We start from the raw sequence: 20,921 nt of genomic DNA on the forward strand, positions 1-20,921 counted from the left end.
CATCCGCTCTTCACTGCTCATCGCTATCTACGTCCTGAGGACGTAGATAGCGATGAGAGTAGGGAAATGTGCCCGGACACCAGGACATTCGGGGCACAGGTCAAAAAATCCGGGCACGGGCCCCGGTTCTTTTGACCTAGCGACGCCCCTGGTTACCACATACCAGGGTTCAGAAGATACATTGAAGGAAATAATTATTTGAACCTGTTTTGATTTTGTAAGTTAACCCACTGACAGAGACATGAACAGTCTATAATTTTTAGGGTAGGTTCATTTTAACATTAAGAGATAAATCATAAAAAAATAAAATCACATTATTTCCCACTGCAAAATGCAAACAAATTTATATACCGTAAGTATTTGGTCCCCTATTAACCATAAAGATTTCTGGCTCTTACCGCCCAGTTAGGTGCCCCTAATCCCCCTGGTTACCTGCACTACAGACAGCTGTCTTATATAGTCACCTGTAGATGGTCAACTGTCCACAGACTCAATTAACCCCTACGCCCACTTGGACGTCTGTACGGGGAAAAAACTGATCAAAAAAATGTTACACGTCCCAAAATAAGACCGCTAAAAAGAACAACTGTTCTCTTAAAAATAAGCCCTTAACCAAATGTTCTCCAAATATGTTTTTATTCAGTAAAATTGGGAATAAATAAAAAAAATATAAATCAGAAATTGCTGTAATTGTGGTGACCCATAGAATAAAAAGAACATATTATTTTTATGGTATGGTGAACTTACTAAAGTAAGCAGCTCCTAGAGCTAGCCCATTATTAGCAGTGATAAACTGCTATCTTTATCAGAACCCTCCGATAAACTGCCGTACTGCACTCAAAGCATCCGGGCGTATACATGAGGGGGCGGTCCGAGGCGCTGCTTCTCCCCCGGACAGCCCCGCCCACTCCATAGGGCAGTGGTGACTTCATTCGGCAGTCATCCCCTCCTAGTCCCGCCCCCTCATAAATATGCCGGACCAGTTTGAACATGGTCGGGTGTTCCGGTGTTCCTATTGTACTGCGCGGCAGTTTATCACTGCTAAAAATAAGCTAGCACTAGGAGCGGCTTACCAAAGTAAGCCGCTCCTAGTGCCTTTTTTATGGGTGACAGGTCCACTTTAATTTTCGGCCAAAATAAATGCATTGTCCGAAAAAAATTACAATTTTAAATTGCACGTCTATTTTGTTTTAAGCCGTATAAAAAAAACCTAATGGGTTAACAAACTTCTTAAAAATGTTTTTTTCATACATTGAGCAGTGTTGTTTTCTTAAAGGGGGAATAATAGGGTTTTACTATTATATAGGCCTCTAAGTAACTTGAAAGCTGAGCAGGTGCCTCTAAATTTAGGTTTTTGCGATTTTCTAGAAAATCGGAAAAATCCCCCCCCAAATTCTAAGCCTCATAGCATTCTAAAAAAATGAGTGGATACTTAAAAAGCTATGCCAACGTAAAGCAGACATTTGGGAAATGCAAGTTATGAATTAATTTTGAACAAAACAAGAGAACAGAGGATGCGTATATGGACTTAGAAAAGTAGAAAATCCATTTTATTAAACAAATATTATCACTTACAATACATGGGAAAAGATAAAAACATCTAAATTACACCAAAAGCTGTAGCAATGCAACACAGGGCCCAGAGGCATTCAGTGGACCTGAATCCCTGATACCCCACAGCCTAAGTGTGCAACAAGGGTATACCTAGAAAGCATAAAAATGCAACAATACAAACAATATACCAAATAACAATGCAAGTAATGGCACAATGAATGTAGTCACCTGATATAGCCTGCAACCTAATCCAAATAGATATGGTAAGCGAGGTAGAAATATGCAAACGGATGGCAAAAATGGGAGCAAGGCAGAGGCTGTGGGGAAAGCCTCTGCCTTGCTCCCCATTTTTGCCATCTGTTTGCATCAATTGTTATCAAAGTATCAGTTGAGCGCTGCTGTTTAGCGGAGAAGCCGGGGCTCCTTGCATCATAGAGATATATAGTCCCGCCCCAATAGCAGTGTTATCAGTCACTGACACAGGACACCGCATGGTGAGTGATAGGCCAACCAACCGCGGAGGTCTGTGGGAGCACTATTGAATAAACAAATAAAGTAGAATGTACCTTTCCCTCCATCCATTACTATGTAGGGTATGATTGAAGACCTGATAGTCCAGCAGTCCTGATGCCCATTAGTTGAATCTGCTCTCTTCTCTCCTTTGGCAGAATGCAGGAGGCATAAGCGACGCTTGTATTCTGTTGACAGGACTTGGGAGCACAGCCACAGGAAATCTGATTTTCCCCTGCATTACTCCCACTTGTGAAGGAGTGATTCACCTAATAGGTATATATTAGAGAATTTCTGTAAATAGAATTTCCTTATCTATAAGTGGAAGAGGTGAGAGAGTTTTATAGTGTTGTATAATGTTAAGTACTGTTTAGCTGTCATACTACTACTTTAGCTGGTTCTAATCATTAGATGTTGCTGATCAGTTCTTAGAGCTGGGACGGGTGTCCAGGCCAGTGGTGTTACATGGCCAGGCTGCAGCCCAGCCACTTTAAAATGAATGGGACTTTGATGCAATTCCACTTGCTATACAGTGTGTGGCGCTGTTTTTTCATACAGTGAAGAGACTGCAGTTCTCATTTGAACTTTGTGGTCACTTTAAACATTGATCTTATGTTGATGACCTTAATATATAATTAATATATATTGTAGTCCTAATAATATGCCCACTAGAGTAATTCTCAGCATAATATTGAGGGTGCCAGAAGTTGGTATACCAACCATTTTTGGTATATGCTATAAACGTATTTGAGAGTGCCCGTTTAGATATTTTGTTGCTTGCCCAATTTTCACACTTTTGATGAACACACTAAAATCTGTATCCTACAATGTAAAGATATCCCTAGACTAGAGTATCTGGCACTTTATAAAATTGGAAGGAAAAGGCCACAGCATCCAATATGATGAAAAAGCATGCTTGACAAAGATTCATGGTGAATCGAAACATTGCACTTTTTCATCATATTGGATGCTGTGGCCTTTTCCTTTCTATATTGGACTTTGGATCCTACACACCAGGACCCTGAGCTGCGTGCATCACCCAATTTAATAATTGGTAATTTTCTGGTTTCCTTCTCTGCTTTTCCGCTTTTTACAAAGTTGATCGCTAGTACTCATGGCTACCTTAATGCAATTTTTTCATCAGTGCTTAAAGAAAGTCTACCACCTCCCCAATTATTATTATGTTGCCAGTATGTTGTACAGATTTTAAAAATATTATTTAAAAAAAATCATTTTATTAATTCTGTCCATTGTGTTGTTTCTGAGAAATTCCCATTTTAATCTGTATGCTAATGAAGCAGTTGGTTTACCCCGGTCATGTCTTATTCCTTCCTGGACAACTACTATTTTCATAATCTAAGCAGGATATTTGTTTTGTGAGAGGGGTGAGTGACACTAAAAGAAGAGGGATATAATTTAGATGGGAATAGCAGTGCACTGGGTGCTGAGGATGCCCTGGTTGCACCAACAGTCTCATTAGCATACCGATTAAAATGGGAATATCTTGAAAATGGCATAATGGACAGAAATAGAAAAATGTAATGTGATTTCCCACATAACTTTATTAAAACATGCTACTTGCAGTTATAATGCTTGGCGGAGATGGTAAACTCCCTTTACATGGTCTGTACAGGGGGGAGATTAGTGTCACAAGCTGTGTTTTGTTTACTGAAGAAAACAGGAAAGGTTTTCTGGCGTTACATAGTCACATAAAATATAACTGGATACATCCACCCAGTCTTTTATTGATAAAAGAAGAATGAAATAATAATTGTTGTGTGGTTTGTGTAATTTCCCAATATGGAGGAAGAGGGGGAAGCATAATTCACAGGTATTACAGCCTTGGACAAAAAAAAAACTCTTGATGGATTTTGTCAAATCCAGTATACTTCCAAAGTTTCTCTTTTTCCATTAGTTTTCTAATGTAGCTATGAGATCTATATAAACATTGTTGCTTTTGCATCTCCACATTACTAATCCAATATTTTATACATTTAAAAACGTTCCATGTTGCAGAGTTTAAAACGCAGCCTAGAGCAGGCCCGGATGGAGGTCTCCCAGGAGGATGACAAGGCTCTGCAGCTTCTTCATGATATCCGAGAACAGAGCCGGAAGCTTCAGGATATTAAGGAGCAGGTATGTTCTGTCCGATTGTGCTAATTAGTTTGGAAGCCTTCTGGATGGCGGAACCTACTGTGGCCTTGATGTGTGAACCCTTTTGAAACGTATTCATTTTTTTAGTTCTAATATGAATTTATTAAGTCCATCACTGATCATTTAACAATGTAACAAGTGGTCCAACAAAAATTAATAGATTTTTTTTCCCTGGTTTCTGACATTCTCTTTTAGGAATTTCAAGCCCAGCTGGAGGAGATGAAGATGATGATGCAACAGTTAGAAGAAGACCTCTCAGCTGCTCGAAGACGTAGTGACTTATATGAGGCAGAACTGAAAGAATCCCGATTAGCAGCAGAAGAATTTAAGCGCAAAGCGACAGATTGTCAGCAGAAACTTCAGAAGGTAATCCAGCTCGCCATTTGTGTCCTTCAGCTTATTATATAGTCAGTTCAATGGTAGTGAGGTTGGTCTTTCCATTACAGTTATAGTTTTTGAGAGTATTTGAAAAAAGCAATTCTCGCCTATCCACAGAATAGATTCCAAATGTGGTGTCTGACCGCTACAATGACATCCATAGAGTGATCACAAACGTGCACTACCGCTCCACATACTGATTTGTTATATGCAACTGATGTTTGTTTCAACCTAAATGTATTATGTCCCATATTCATATATTCATAACCCTGTTTCCATATTACTAGAGCTTTTGCTTTTTTGTAAATATTAGACAGACAATGACATTGATTATGGCTTGATCTTTATCTTAGCAGGCTAAAGATCATGGTAAAAGTGAAGTTGGAGAGTTGCATTCTAAACTTGAGAAGGTAAATGTTTTGTTATATCAGTTATCTTTCACCCCTGTTACATGTTACATCTATATTACTGGTGTTTTGTTTAGGCATCTACTTCATACTGAAGATTTAACTTTTGATTTAGGCCTTAGATATTTGGCATCTTCTTTTCAAGCGAGACATCAAAGCAGCCACTGCATACTTGTTTAGTGGTTAGAATTGAGACATTGGGACGTTCTTGGTTTCTATTTTAATTCTCCATTTTCCTTTTGTGCTCTGAGGTTTGTGATTTCTATAAGCAATATGCCTCCTGCATTCTACTGACTCTATGTAAGTGCATTATAGAAGAATATTGTTTCTATCCAAATGCAGGGGAGTGAACACATGTACACTTGGCCCCTTTATTTACTCCATGCATGTTATGTTTATATAAAATATTCCACGATTCTGCAGCTGATCAATATTCCATTGAATGTTTAATAAACATACAATATGACATAAAGGTAACTTACGTTATAAATGCACAATTTCACCCTGTCACATTACTTGGATTATGCTTGTAGGAATAGATTTCATCAGAGAAGGTAGACATCCTCAGTCTATCTTCTCTTCCTTGATCTAGACACCTAGTATTAGTCGCTGGGGAGGTTGATCTCAAACTGTTTCCTTCTATTTTCACTGAAGAAAACATCAGTCTGAAGTCACACGGGTCATTTGCTCTCCATAGTTTCAGTGCCATGCCTTCATTCAACCTATTAATAGCATTCTCTGCCTCAGTTAAGTTACTAATTTGCTGTTTTCTTCTTTATCACCAGATCAATGCTGAGCAACAGAATAAAATTCAGGAGCTGCAGGAGAAACTTACTAAAGTAAGTGGTGTGTTTAATATCCAGTAATTACGGCATGCTACCACTCATTACCAGAAGGATTGTGGGTACAAATTAACAGCAGTTGGATAGATAGGAACTTTTAAAGTGTCCCTAACCAATATGTACAGTGTGTATAGGTAAGGTGTATTTAGTGTTTTCTGCAGTCCATCTATAAATCGCTGCCAAAACAGTTTACCTAGCTGTTGTGACTCCTACCCCTTGTTGATTTGTTGATGCATCTGTTCCCCTTTCCCTTGACCTCTTTGCAATCTGACCAGTTAGTAAGCTTCTGCCAGCAGGATTAAGGAGCAATTTCAGTTTGCAACACATTTTATATAACATCGTTTACACAATTTCTTGTATTCACTTTTACTATTGATTTATGCAAATTTTGTTTCCGTGTGCAGACCCTTGTGAAACAGTATATAACTTCATGTCTTTTTTTTTTTTTCTTTTTCTTTATGATATTTTATATATTTTTCATATTGGGTCTATTTGAAATGGCAACTTTATTATCTAAGCCTGTTAAATGATCCCTACTTTAAAACCACAAATGATGGCGTGTCCATATTATGTTATGAGCTTTAATTTTTATGAGGATGAAACTAGTGAAAGGCAAGGTAATTATTTTTAATGAACACTGTCACCAGCTTTTACACCACTAAAGTACCTTTTTACCTCTATCCATTTGTGCAATGCGAGAGCACTTCGATAGCGGAGCTCACCCAAGTTGGTTAAGGATAAATTGCGAGCCATGAAATGTGTAATTCCTTCAGTCTATATTTCCTATATCTTTAGGCAGTGAAGGCCAGTTCTGAAGCTACTGAATTACTCCAAAACATTCGACAGGCAAAAGAAAGAGCAGAAGTGGAGTTGGAAAAGCTTCAGAACCGAGAGGATTCTAATGATGGAATAAAGAAGAAATTGGTTGAAGCTGAGGTGGGTTCTTTGTCTAAAGGTTTTTTTTAACCTTTTGTTTCCCACACTTTCTAAAAAAACAGATACATACGGTTTTCTTTCTTGGGAGCCTAAGCTCATCCGTCATCGATCTACACTAAGCAGAGATGTAACCTGCTCGTTTACCCTCTTATCTTGCTACTTGTTCTTTGAAATATGCTAAAAATAACATTTGAATTAGATATTTCAGACATGTAAAGATGTGCAGTCATAGGGGGAGATTTATCAGAAGTGTCTGAGAGCAGAGCTGTTCTAGTTGCCCATGGCAACCAATCAAACCACGGCTTTAATTTTCCCACAGCTGTAAACAGGCAGTCCCCTGGTTACGTACAAGATAGGTTCTACAGGTTTGTTCTTAAGTTGAATTTGCATGTAAGTCAGAACTGTATATTTTATAATTGTTGCCTTAGCCAAAAAATGTCTCTGTGACATTCAGATTTTAAGCCTTTTGGATTGTCATAAGAACCAAGATTAATAATAAATCTTAATTGCATAACTGTTATAGCTTATCAGTGTATCCTGGGGCTAAGGTACAGTAAATTAGCAACATCCAGAGGTCTGTTTGTAACTAGGGGTTGTCTGTAAGTCGGGTGTTCTTAAGTCGGGGACAGCCTGTATAAATGTAAAATTTATAAAATCAAAAAGTTAATGGTTTTCATAGGCAACTAGAAAAGTTTTACCTTAGACACTTCTGATACATCTCCGTCATAGTGTCTATTGTCTTTAGAAAGACGAACAAGAAAAAGTTGTCCATGTGAGGCCAGCATAAAATAGTGACAAATACACAGATTTCCATTTCCTGTCTCTTAAGTTTGTTGAATTTTTTGAGAATTCTTGCAGCGTGCATAGAATATGGAATTAAATTAATGGGGTTTTCCCACTAAACAAATTAGGCCCTATTCTGAGGGGCATAACTTACTGATCAGTGGGGTTCTCAGTGAATGAGGGTGTCTGATGCGGTCCGAGGTACCTCTGTCGGATCCCTCTTCCCTCCCCGAAATGAGCGGAGGAGCTGTCCATGCATATCCGTGCCGCCCCATTCATCTCTGTCAGCTCCATAGAGATGAATGAGGCTGGGCAGACCTGCACGGCAGGCTGCTCCACTTATTTAGGGGGCAACGAGGGGTCCGACGGATGTACCACAGACATCCCGGTTCAGAGGGTGGGTCTGGGGGGTCTCATTTCCAAGACCCCCCCCCCACCGATCAGCAAGTCAAGCCCTTTCCTGTGGAAAGGGCCTAACTTGTTTTGTGGACAAACCCTTTTAATGAGATGTCTGCTCCTCTCTAGATTTACGGATTTCTGTCTCTGTAGATCTTGGGCTGGAGTCAGTATATGAATTTTCACTGATGATGTCCTGTAAAGATTAAGATCTGAGTTCTCAGAAGTGGAAACGTAATGTTATCATGATATGTATATTGTACAGCTGCTGATTGACAGTTAAGTTTTATTGCACAGAAATCTTCCGATCAGCGGCTGGGAAGAATGTGAAAATCATGAATATATTGGACTACTTACTGTTGTTGCACTGCAAGGATTAAGTTATAGACTCTCAAAAATACTACCTTAGGGACAAATGGGGTCCTAACTCTTAACTAATTCTGATTTATAATAATTCTAAGCAACAAATCATAATAAACAGAAATTTACTAGGATGGGATATAGTCCCACTGTAAAATGCAAGAGGGAAAATCGCTATAAAAGAATATCTTATGTTACTAAACAAAATGCTGCTGTAATGCTCTGTGTAAAAATAAAATTAAACCAATCCTGACTGCCTTATTACTGCTGATTTTTCTGTGGCGTGCCATTCAAGGGCAGTTCACTGCTTCAGCCAGTCACCAGCAGTGACCTTTACGCATCCAACACTTGAATGACTGACCTCAGCAGTAACATGCCATGTGTGCAGCGATCACTACTAAGGCCAGCGATTGGTTGCATCAGAGGCCTACCCTGGAATTATACATTAAGAATCGTGGCAGCCGGAATGCCCGAGCTAGAGGGCCCTGGTGTTTATATCTTGGTTGGCAGAAATATATATATATTTTTTTATTTCTCTGATTGGAAGCAAGTAGGAAAGCACAGCTACAGTTGTCAAAACTTGTTAAGGTGTGTGGTTTCAGGAGAGACGTCAATCCTTAGAAAACCAGGTTCGAAGACTGGAGAATGTGGAACGCAGAGAAAACAAGCTAAAGGAAGACATTCAGACCAAATCTCAGCAAATTCAACAGATGGCTGAAAAAATAATGGTATGCTCAAAGCCTTAAAGGCAATCTGTTAGAAGCAATAAGGAAATCTACCATCGGGAAGTAATCAGAAGTACCTCATGGCTGCATCATCACTAGACTGTTTTTAATATTCCCTAGTATGTACACCTGAGTAGCCCTTTTGAGTAGCCCTGTGTGTCCATTGTGCATATGAATATGGTGGCTTTGCCCACACAGTTGCAGTGGCTTCTGGCACGCCACTGGCTTTAGTGGTCCTCTGTGCATGCGCAGAAGCTCCTGGTCCACTGCCACTGCGCCGTACCTCCATGTTCACAAGTGGCATCGACGCCCATGTGGGTGGCTCTGCAGAGGCTACTTTATGCCCCGAGTAGCCTCGGCAGGTATTTTGCATATTAAAAAAATTATGTGTTTTAGGATAAAGGCTGCATACTACAGAATATTAAAAACAGTTTAGTGATGATGCAGCCATAAGAAATCTACTTCAGGATCTACTTCATTACAATGGTAGATTTTTCTTTACAATTTTGTTGTATACAAGTTTTGTAATTTTCTAGTGTTCTACCCCAGTATTTAAATTTAGGTTAAATGTAAAATTTATTTATTTTTACCTAGGAACTTGAAGAAAAATACAGAGAGGCCCAAGTAGGAGCCCAACATTTGGATGTCCGTCTGAAACAAAATGAGCAAGCCTACGAGGAGAAAGCCAGAGTAAATTTACCTTTTTCCCTAATTCACTCATGACATTATTTTAACGTTTTTGTTTAGCAAAGTTCTGACAAGTTTTTCAGTGTTGCCAGATAGACACAAGCTCACTGAGGCCAGTTTATTGAAAATTCATTGGACTGTAACAGAGAGGCAGTAAAAATGATTAACTTGTCTTCAGCTAAATACAAGGAAAATACATCAGAAAAACACACCCCATCACCCAAACGTTGCCTCAAATTTGTAATAAAACTACATTGCTCCCCTCTTGTAAAAAAGACAGCCGTAGATGGACCTTCCTGTTCTTTGCAGCTTTAAAACCATACCGCTTTTTGAACAATGCTTTTATGTTTAATCTCCGTTCATTAATAATTTTTAAAGAAAACGAAACCGAGGAATATATAAACAACATAAAACAAATATGAAAAGAACAATGAGAAATAACAAACACAAAACAAAAGATTTGGTCTTGAAGGACTACGGGATATTCTAGGAAAAAAAGATGAGACATGATAGAGATCAAACTTCTTCAGTTTGTTATTATAAAAAAGTATACCGTGTGCACCCATATAAAAATAAGAAGCTTTGTTGTAGGGTCTAAGTTAAATGCCATGGACGATCCAAAGTATATTTGTCATATGATCAGGAGAGGGAAAGAGGCACATAATACGACAAACCCTGTAGGCATAACAATTGCATATGAGGAGCTGTAAATCCTAGGCCTACAATGTTAGGATCCCTATGGCAGCTAAACCACTTAACTAACAACCCCAACTTTAATATAATGAATAAAGCTTTTAAAGGGAACCTGTCAGCGTAAAAGTAAAAATGCAATCTGTACACTACCTGTTTTAAAGGGATCTAGGGAGATTGATGTATAGATTTGTGGGCAAAGATCTGTATCTATTGTAATTTATGCACTTGAACCTTTGCTCTTTCCAGCTGGAAATTTATGGGGGCGTTGTAAAGGAAAGACTGCATCTTTTGGCTCTTAGCTGTTGAGTAGAGGTGCTGGGCGTCACAATACTACATATCAGCCATTGACCTATTCTACAGATAGGTCATTCATAGCAAGTTCCCCGAAAAAGGATATATTGTTAGTTGACTTTATGTATTTCTATCTCAATAGAGCCTTGAAGCACAAATTAAGAAGGACGTGGAGGAAAATGAAACTCTTCAGCAGCTCCGTGTCAAAAATGAAGAGGACATGTGTGAGAAGAACCGAATACTAAGTGAACAGAAAGCAGTAAGTGTCCTAGAAATTATTTTTGTTTCTTTTATTACAATAAAGTTTGGAGAGAAATGACTTAATCATGTTAAGCGGTTGTTTCCAAGCAACCACTTGGCTAATGCTAAATGTGTAATTTATGATACCTTAAATCTTCCAGCTGATCAATGCGTTGGAGTCAAAGATCAAGTCTTTGGAACAGAGATTAGCAGAACTGTCTGAAGCTAATAAACTAGCAGCAAATAGCAGCTTATTCACTCAGAGGAATATGTGAGTATAAAACATACACTTGTATAGTGGATATGCTTTGTTGTATTTTACAGATTTAATATACAATTGTGCTTTTAGGAAAGCCCAGGAGGAGATGATATCGGAACTGAGGCAGCAAAAATTTTACCTAGAGACACAGGCTGGGAAAATAGAAGCCCAGAACCAGAAGCTGGAAGAACAATTGGAGCGTATTAATAATCAGGAGCACACAGATAAAAACCGATTATTGGAACTAGAGACGAGATTACGAGAGGTAATAAAGACTATAAGTATGGAAGTCATGTGTTATGGTGAAACAAAATGAGCAATGTCTAGATTTCAAAGTGTATGTGCCCTGTTGGGTTTGCTCCAACATTTTGAAAATGGGCTAGTGTTTGCTGCGTCTGTTGTGTACCCTTGCCAACTTTGCATTGACTTTAGTGGTTTCTCTATCCAAAATTCGGAACAACAGGGGACACCTTTAGCAACAAACTAACCTGATTCTATAAAGTGTTAAACTAACCAGTGTTCGGTCACAAAAAACGTTAGGCAATAGCTTTAGTGAGCACAAATGAAAATACTTATATCTGGTATTTTTTTTTTCTCAATATAAAACATAAAAGATACAGATCATATGTAAGTTGCAAAAGACAGAAAATAAATGTATAAATCAGTGAATCAAGTGGAATGAAAGATTACCATTAGGAAGTGTTGTTTTAAAGGATGAAATCTGGTATGAAATTTGGTAACAAAGGAGTTAAGAAATATGTCCCATTTTCCTTGCTTAAATAGATCTTTCCACATTCTATTGATGGTACTTATGTTTTGTAATCTAGATTAGTCTGGAGCACGAGGAGCAGAAGCTTGAGCTGAAGAGGCAGCTAACAGAGCTGCAGCTGGCTTTACAGGAAAGGGAATCCCAGATTGCCTCTTTACAGTCAGCGCGTTCTGCTCTAGAAAACCAGCTTCACCAAGCAAAAACTGAACTGGAGGACACGACTGCAGAAGCCGAGGAGGAAATACAAGCCTTACGGGTACAAAAAACCTCCCACATGTCAAGTCTTTTCATTTCTGAAAATTTTTTACATTTTATTTAGTAAATGTATTTTTCTCTTACTTTTCAGTCACACAGAGATGAAATCCAGCGCAAGTTCGATACCTTGCGGGATAGCTGTTCAGTGAGTTCTGGCCATATTGAATATTGACCTCTTTTAATGACTGCAAGATTGTAGTGGTAAAAATGTACATATATACTGTGTACATATATACTACTCACAAACTGCTGTGAAAAGTTGTCATCTCCAGGAAGGCGGCCAGTGCCAGATGCCTTCTATTTAGTACAAATTACACAAAAGAAATATAGAGATCTGGTATGGATAAATCTGTATCTCATATATTACTATTTTTCTAATGGAAGTCTAGTTTATTTGAACATATCTCAATTGAAAGACATGCACATTGGGTGAAAATTAAACATTAAACTCGGCACAATCTTCGCCTATGGAGTCAAGCCTAAAGAGAGAGATTATATAGCGTGAATCACAGGCAATCAGAGCTAAAGATACATACCTTCCAAAGAAAGAGTGTAAAATAGGTACACAGAAAATAAGTTACATACAAAAAAAAAAAGATACTTGTGCCCCATTGTGTTTCAAGAGATTAATTCAATTTATAAACAATATATGTGCGGCCACAGCTCCTAATAAACATAGATATAGTCAAGCTGCTGGGAGCTTCCCAACAGCGTTAAGGATTAATCTGTCAAATAATTGGTAGATGTACCTAACTTGGTTCGCGGAAAAACCCCTCGTGATCTTGTGGGGACCTCATCACTGAAACCCCCACCGATCAGCATGTTAGGCCCTATCCGGTGGATAGGACCTAACATGGTTTGTGGGAAAACCCTTTTAAGTAAGGATTATGATTTTAAAATAGCTGGAAAACCAGAATAATTACACAAAAATATTAATTGCATGTGCATGTAGACTAGATCTGTATACTTATTTAGTGGTCATAACTAAATATTTTCTGATTACTTTTTGTGTTCAGGTTATCACAGACCTAGAAGATCAGCTGAACCGTATGAGTGAAGAAAATGCCGAGCTGAACAATCAAAACTTTTATTTAACCAAACAGCTGAATGAGGTTTCTGGAGCAACAGAAGAAATAATACAACTCCGTAGTGAAGTCGATCATCTGAGGAGAGAAATCACTGAGCGGGAGATGCAGCTCACCAGTCAGAAACAGGTAGAGCTTTGTTCAATTGAGTCTTTAGTAAGTTGTACCTTTTATTGTTTGGGTTTTTATTGTATAAAGCTGCATTCACATGTTGCATTTGAATAGCTGGAAGGAGCTGCGCCTGAATTCAGTTTGAGAACGAGCTTCACGTATTTTGTATTATTTACCGGCAAAACATGTCTTGCTCATTCCCGAATGCATGCAATTTGTTCTAAAAGCATGTGCATTCATGAGAAGCTCTAAATGCTACTCAAATGCAATGTGTGAGTACGGCCTAGGTAAAAGTCACTTCTGCTGCTTCTACAGTTCCTACATACTACCAGTTTTCAATTAAAGGTGTATTCCGACCTGGAGATGCACATTTCTTCAAATGCATGTTATTAAAAAAATTACCTGTGTGAGGATAATTTCCCGTAAATACAGCTATGTTGTCTCTTAGAAACAAATCAACTGGTCTTAGATATGACCACCCTGCACCCTGGCAGAGGTGGTCACACATGAGCTATTGAGCACTGCCTGGTCACTTGGATTCAGTGTTCATTACAACAAGACGGCAGTGGGACATACAGTAACTCCCGGACATTTCATATGCAAAAGGAGTTTGTTTCTTTGTGTAATTTCTAAAGCATTGACAGTCGTATCCAAGGACAACAATCTAGTTTCTAAGGGACAGCATGGCTACATTTATGGGAAATTTTCTTCAATGCCCAGACAAGAATACCCCTTTAAGGTCGTGTTCACACTTTGCGTTTTGGTTTTCATTTTTTTTTTAAACTCATTACAACAGCTGAGAAGAGGTGACTTGCCCAATTACATTACAGTTAACATTACATTAATGCATATGTTGACATTGTGTTAACAAATGTAAACCGTAATATAATTAGGCAAATCACCTCCAAATCGCAATGAAAACGTAACCAAAACGTAATGTGTGAACGCATCCTAAGGCTGGTTACACACTATAGGTAAACTGTGGTCGGTTTGCCCAGTTCTTCCGCGGCGCATTAAAGAACACAAAAGTTTATACTTACCTCATTGTGCGTCCGATGAAACATATCGGACTCACATCTGGGCACATCTGTCCACCTCTCATGCAGCTTCAATGAAGCCGACACAGAACCCTAACTTCTTTGTGCATGTGCACAACTTGTAGCACTGCACAGGTGCAGAGAGCTCTAGACCGAGGTGAGTATTAAACTTTGGGGGGTTTTTTGCAATCACTGACAGAGCTCATACAGTGCGATTTGGGGTGGTTTAATGTTCTTCCTTCACAAACACAGATTGGGTGAAGTCATTCTAGTGACTGCACACAAATATGGTATAAGGAAACGACATTCACCAGTTCTGTGTGTTCATCCAGTATTTTTCTAAACTAGATAACTTTAAAGGACATCTACCCCCAGGCTCCATTAACACCCATGGGACGACCTTGTTTTTATTTTTTTTTACACTATACAGGCAGTCCACGGGTTACGTACAAAATAGGTTCCATAAGTTTGTTCTCAAATTTCATTTGTATGTAAGTCGAAACTGTATATTTTATGATTGTAGATCCAGACAAAAAATGTTTTTGCCCCAATGGAAATATGAGTTCCAAAATTTTTTGTTGTAATGGTACCAAGGATTATCAATAAAGTTTCATTACAGACACTTTACAGCTGATCATTCCAGTCTGGGACTAAAGAAAAGCATTCAGAGAGCTTCACCAGAGGGCACAGTGGGCAGAGGGGTCCGTCTGTAACTAGGGGTCATCTGTAAGGTGTCCTTAAATAGGGGACCGCCTGCATAATCACGGTGGTGAAAATTGTGACTGAGATGGTTAAAGCAAATGTTTGACTATGAGTAAATACAATTTGTTACACATTTCACATTTTCACTAATAATAACAGACGATGGAAGCTCTGAAAACTACTTGCACAATGCTGGAGGAGCAGGTAATGGATTTAGAGGCCCTGAACGATGAGCTGCTAGAAAAGGAACGACAGTGGGAGAGCTGGAGGAGTTCACTAGAAGACGAGAAGACGCAGTTTGAGTGTAGACTCCGAGAAGTGCAAAGACTTCTGGATACTGAAAAGCAGGGAAGGTAATGTTCACATATTTCTCCCATATGTATAGACACATGTGGTTTCACTGGTTAAGTTTCTACTTGCATCTTGAATTGCCTGCTGAAAATGTGCTGGTCCTTGTTTGAACCATGGCTGACATGCTGTTGTGCCCATCATATGTTATTATTGATGTATATAAACATAAGAACATGGTATAATATGTATATCGCAGCTGTAGCCTTAGCCATAGAGTCCTCTTGACTTATTTGACAGCCGTCTGAGGTTAATGTGAAACATTTTCCATGCATGCTTGTATTCATCGCTTTTATCCGTCCAAATAAGTGGATTAAGTGGAAGAGATTTCTTAACATCTGTGTGTGTCTAGACCAGTGATTCTTGTTGGTGGCGTCCTTTGATGATCCCGAGAAATGTCCGCAATAATACACCAGTAGCATTCGCTGGATGGAGTGAAAGTGATAATGAATACTGTGAGGTTATTATTGGCTCGTAACATTCAGTGTCTCCTGCTCTGTACCGCAGTTGGCGCCAAGCGGAGAGACAACATCTTACAGGCTCTGGGCTGAATAGGTACTTGTCTTTTTTTCCTTTTTCTCGCACAACTTGGGCACCAGATTTTACAATATTACATCTGCTTCCAGTTCTGCAATTTCTGGAGCAATCCATTGCACACACACCCTTAGATATATGACTGTTGCTATACTTTACATTGATATTTTTAGCATTGACAATTGCTAGACAAGGAATTACAGAGTAATAATAATAGTTAAAACTGGATGCCAACTCAAATCCTATCCAGTTCATCAAACCAAATCTTTACTTTAAATGTAAACTTAAAGGACATCTACCACCAGGATGAAATTGGCCTAAGGGGATCCAGGCTCTATTAACACCGGAGGAGCTCGGAGCCCCTCAGGCTTAAATGCATAATCTTATTTTTTTGTAAAAAACACGGCATAAGAAGCTAAAAGAAGAGTGGCTCCTGCCATAAGGGGCACATACCAGTATGTCAGTGTTTGGTTTACATTCTTTCATTCTAGTGGTAGATGTCATTTAAAGGAGTTTTCCAGCAGCCTATAACTATCAGTGACCTATCCTATAGATCCTTTTGGCAAATACTTGTGCCTTGGTTTTTTACAACAAAAGACTTTTAAATTTTGTAAATGAGCTTGAGGGGCTCTGGGCTTTCTTTCTTAAAAACAAAGGCATAAGAAACTTAAAGAGGAGTGTATCCTACCAGAGGGGACATACGCCAGTATGCCATTGTGCTTGGTATCTTTGTGGTAGATGCCCTTTAAACAAAAGGTAATACATAATCAACAGGTAATACAAGTAAGTACAAACCCGGACAGACCAGACCCAACACGTATTTCACATCTGCTTCTTCAGGGATACCTTTTCCCTCTATTTTTGGTGCTCAAAACTTAGTTAGGATTGAAGGGAAGCCCACAGAGGACTAACATGATGTTATAAAGTCGTCAGGAGCCCTAAGAATAAGCATTTATAATAGGCAAGGTTTATGTGCAAAATATAACACAAACTAAATTTTAGGCTTTGCGAAAATTTACATTCCATTTTCATCACAAATTTTTTTCTCATTGCATTTCATACATACCAATTTTGAAGCCACGGAGAAAACATATGTTTTATTTTTTTCTAAAATGTCACTGATTTCCTTGAAAGCGAAGTGATACTACATATGCAATATTTTTAAACCAGTCATGAGGCACTGCATTATTATGCCTGGTATTGGAGGCCTCACTGCTATACTTGGCATCTCTTATGGCACAGTCTGCTATATAGATTAGTATGCACTCTACATAGCATTTAGCTCACCAACAAGTAATACATTGCTATTACATACTTATTCTGGCTCCTCTGTGTTCTTTTGATTCCCTCTCAGATGCCTAATCTTATGTATCCTGGGCTGATGGGGTCATATTGCTCAGTAGCTTAGTCTCACTCTCTTTTACATGGGCAGCGGTGTATTGTGCTTGATACATGAGCCGGCTGTAATGAGAACAGCCACTAGGGGGCAACACAACAGGCAAGTTAGAGCAATATGTAGACAAATATGCACTATTTAGATGAATAGCTCATGTTAAGAAGTTGTTTTTCTTGATGTAACAGAAAACTTAAATTGTTGGACAACCCCTTAAATATCTGTTAAGACCTCAAGTGCTTAAATATATAAGAAACACTGGTTACTGTGTTATGTCTAACCAAAACTAATTCCCGGAACCACATGTTTGCCATCTGGGCAAGGAGCTTTATCTTCATCTTTTAAGAAGCTTTTGCACTTCCTCCTGAACACATCATTTATAATACTGCTCTTTGCTTATTACCAATTCCCGTGCTGTATCTGAACTTCAGTCACATCTCTGATTCTTTGAATTATACTTTGTCCAGGGCATGGACAAAGGGAGGTGCATGACTTTAGATTGTACCAAGGTTCTAGCAATACAATTAAAATGAGTCCTGCACTGTGTATTATTCAATGAATTAGCTTTGGCTGGAGTGTTCCTTTAATATCTTAAAGAAAAAAGGTATGGAACAAGACAGATTTTTCCATTTGTCCATTTCATGTTTTAATGCATCACGTTTCCTTTCAGTTTCCAGCTGTTTAACCATTTTTTATCCATTTTCTTCCCTAATTTATTTATTTTTGTTGGTGTAGTATAAATCATTAAAGGGAATCTGTCAGCACAATTTACATCCTCAAACTACTCATACTTTAGGTGGGGCTCATTGCATATTTTCATAAATATACTTTTATATAAATTTGTATAAATAAGGAAAATATCAGAAGTGATGAAAAATCTAATCACAATTTCCTTCTGAGCCAAAATGCCTAAATTGTAGTGCTTTGGAGAGGGACATCTATTGGGCACCACAAATCTCTTGCTGCACTTCTGTAATTCTGCTACTTAGTCGTATCCACCAATGATGACTGTAAATCTCCTCTCACTACATGTCACACCTATGCCACCAATATGGTACCAATATGGTACATGCTCAACAACAAACTAAGCCAACTCTTATGCATATCATTCAATGAGGATACCTGTACTGCACATGTGCCAGCACATGGCTCATACTCCTGGTGATACCCACTAGATGGATACTTCAGCCACTGGCATGACATAGAATAAATTGGGTGGTTCCGAGCTGAGGACAGGATTACAGAGGGTGAGTCTTGAGGCTCTCCAGAGCATATTTTTTAACTGAATAAATATGCATTTAGAGGGTTCTGTTGAGGACAGTGTGCAATGAGCCTTATATACGAGTATAATTTGTTTGTACTGGTAAATTAAGCTGACAGATTACTTTTAATCTTTTGCTGGCAGATTCTGTTTTCATAATAGTTATTTTGGTTTCCACAAACAGATTTTTTATGCAGTTTTTGTTGCCAAAACCTGGAATAGTAATAAAAGAAACCACCATTCACTTGTATTTTATCCTATTTAAAAATCGGACCATGCAATAACTTTTCGGAGGGTCCCATTTTATACATGCACTCTAAATAAGCAGATCCTATGTAAATTATGGAGCCAGTTCTCTTTTGAGGATTTTCTACAAATTGATATATTACAGATATGTAAGATAGATATATATATTATATTATGCATGGAAAAAGAGGTGCTGACAAAAGTACAGGTTTTCTATGATAATATAGTAACCAAATCCTATGGTGCAAGGAGTGGTCCCTAAAAAGTGGGGGGGGGGGGCAGCGGCTGGTGCTATCCAGTGACCAAATAAAAATAAGTATTGCACCTGCGCTATCCCTAAGTGTAAATGTAAAAGGGCTCTGTACAAACAAACAAATTAATACTACACTTGCAACCAAGTAAAGTATGTAATAAAATGTTGAGTGAAGAAGAGGAATTCGAACTCTGTAGTAGTACCTGTATATGTGTATAAATTATCTAAAAAACAGATGAAACAATGCTTGTGTGATGAGTACCTGTGAGATGCGTCGAACCACCTCCTCCTCAACGACGATTGAAAGGGACCAGAAGGTTTGGTGTTTGTTCTTAATTCTTCTGCTGTATCCACTTGGTTCCAGGGTTACTAGAGAACGCTGGTACAGAGATCCTCTACAATGTTATTACGATCTGAGTGTGCCCCGGCCTGCGTCAACAACTCCAACAAATCCAAATTAACAAAAAGTCCGGTGACTTCACCTTTCTACGGAATGGGCAAAAATTCCTATGCGTTTCGAAGGTTCTTCTGCTTTTTTCATCAGGGAAACTGATCATCTAAATGATCGGTTTGTCTGATGAAGAAGGCTGAAAAGCCCATTGCGGCTTTCCATAGACAGGTGACGTCACCACACTTTTTGTTCATTTGGATTTAGACGGAGTTGTTTCCGCGCACACCGATCGTAAAAACATTGTCAAGGATCTCTGTACCAGCGTTCTCTAGTCACCCTGGAACCAAGTGGATACGGCAGAAGATTTGAGAACAAACACTAAACCTTCTGGTCCCTTTCAATCATCGTTGAAGAGATGGTTAGACACATCTCACAGGTACTCATCACACAAGCATTGTTTCACCTGTTATTTAGATCATATATATACATATACAGTACTCGTGTTCATCTTCTTCTTGAACATTTTTTTTACATACTTGTGTATAGTAGCAAGTGTAGCATTGTTTTGTTTGGTTGCTACAGGGCCCTTTTAGATTCACACTTTGGGATAGCGCAGGTGCAATACTTCTGTTTTCTATGATGGTGTTGGTGCCATCATGCAATGCTATACTAAACATTTAGATTACCGTACTTGGTGTACAGCTAACAATATATGACTGTATATCTAAACCCAAAAGTAATCTGTTTTAGCACAATTTACATAAATATTAGTATTTGGTCAACAAATATTTTTTAATAGTTAAATACATTTTTCACTGCTATGAGTAGATATTATTTTCATTACTTTATCTGTTGTTTGTCATGAACATTACTGAACATGAAGAACTGGATTCGCTTTGGATTGGGTCACCCTTTTCAGTAATGGCTTTTCACACAGTAGCAGCAGTGAAATTTTGGTGTATTTATTTGTAGTATTATTTATCGATATTTTCAGAGCGAGAGCTGATCAACGCAGTACGGAATCTCGCCAAATGGTGGAACTAGCTGTCAAGGAACACAAGGCAGAGATTTTGGCTCTTCAACAAGCACTCAAGGATCAAAAACTCAAGACAGAAAGTCTCTCAGATAAGGTCAGTGTAATCGGGATAAATCATCCATAATGACCAACTGTAAATCTTGTTTTTATGTAGAATATATTTTATTAGGACTCTTTGGTAATGTTTTTCATTTTCCATTGTAAGTCATGTCCCACATTCCTGTAAAGCAGGGGCCAGCTGGGCCAATAAAGGTCTCACCGCTCAAATTTGAGGGGCCACACTAG

The 20,921-nt window shown here is 38.5% G+C and overlaps 1 protein-coding gene across 8 annotated transcripts in view; it reads left to right on the top strand.

The window, feature by feature from the left end:
* The window catches only part of CIT (citron rho-interacting serine/threonine kinase), a 73,356-nt gene that overhangs the window by 33,790 nt on the left and 18,645 nt on the right, over nt 1–20,921 (top strand). For 5 of the 8 annotated variants that reach the window (XR_011854881.1, XM_072146441.1, XM_072146412.1 and 2 more), the window contains 16 exons: nt 4,081–4,200; nt 4,414–4,584; nt 4,950–5,006; nt 5,789–5,842; nt 6,641–6,781; nt 8,923–9,048; nt 9,640–9,735; nt 10,859–10,975; nt 11,118–11,227; nt 11,306–11,480; nt 12,043–12,240; nt 12,331–12,384; nt 13,256–13,453; nt 15,334–15,527; nt 16,030–16,077; nt 20,595–20,730. Coding sequence is in view for 7 of the 8 variants with exons in the window: in XM_072146441.1 (XP_072002542.1) it covers nt 4,081–4,200; nt 4,414–4,584; nt 4,950–5,006; nt 5,789–5,842; nt 6,641–6,781; nt 8,923–9,048; nt 9,640–9,735; nt 10,859–10,975; nt 11,118–11,227; nt 11,306–11,480; nt 12,043–12,240; nt 12,331–12,384; nt 13,256–13,453; nt 15,334–15,527; nt 16,030–16,077; nt 20,595–20,730 (1,995 nt within the window). In the remaining variant the exon portion in view is untranslated. The remainder of the gene's footprint in view (nt 1–4,080; nt 4,201–4,413; nt 4,585–4,949; nt 5,007–5,788; nt 5,843–6,640; nt 6,782–8,922; nt 9,049–9,639; nt 9,736–10,858; nt 10,976–11,117; nt 11,228–11,305; nt 11,481–12,042; nt 12,241–12,330; nt 12,385–13,255; nt 13,454–15,333; nt 15,528–16,029; nt 16,078–20,594; nt 20,731–20,921) is intronic. The other 3 variants (XM_072146432.1, XM_072146450.1, XM_072146458.1) reach the window with 3 other exon arrangements.

This window comes from Engystomops pustulosus, chromosome 1 (assembly GCF_040894005.1).
Source record: "Engystomops pustulosus chromosome 1, aEngPut4.maternal, whole genome shotgun sequence".
Taxonomy (NCBI): Eukaryota; Metazoa; Chordata; class Amphibia; order Anura; family Leptodactylidae; genus Engystomops; species Engystomops pustulosus.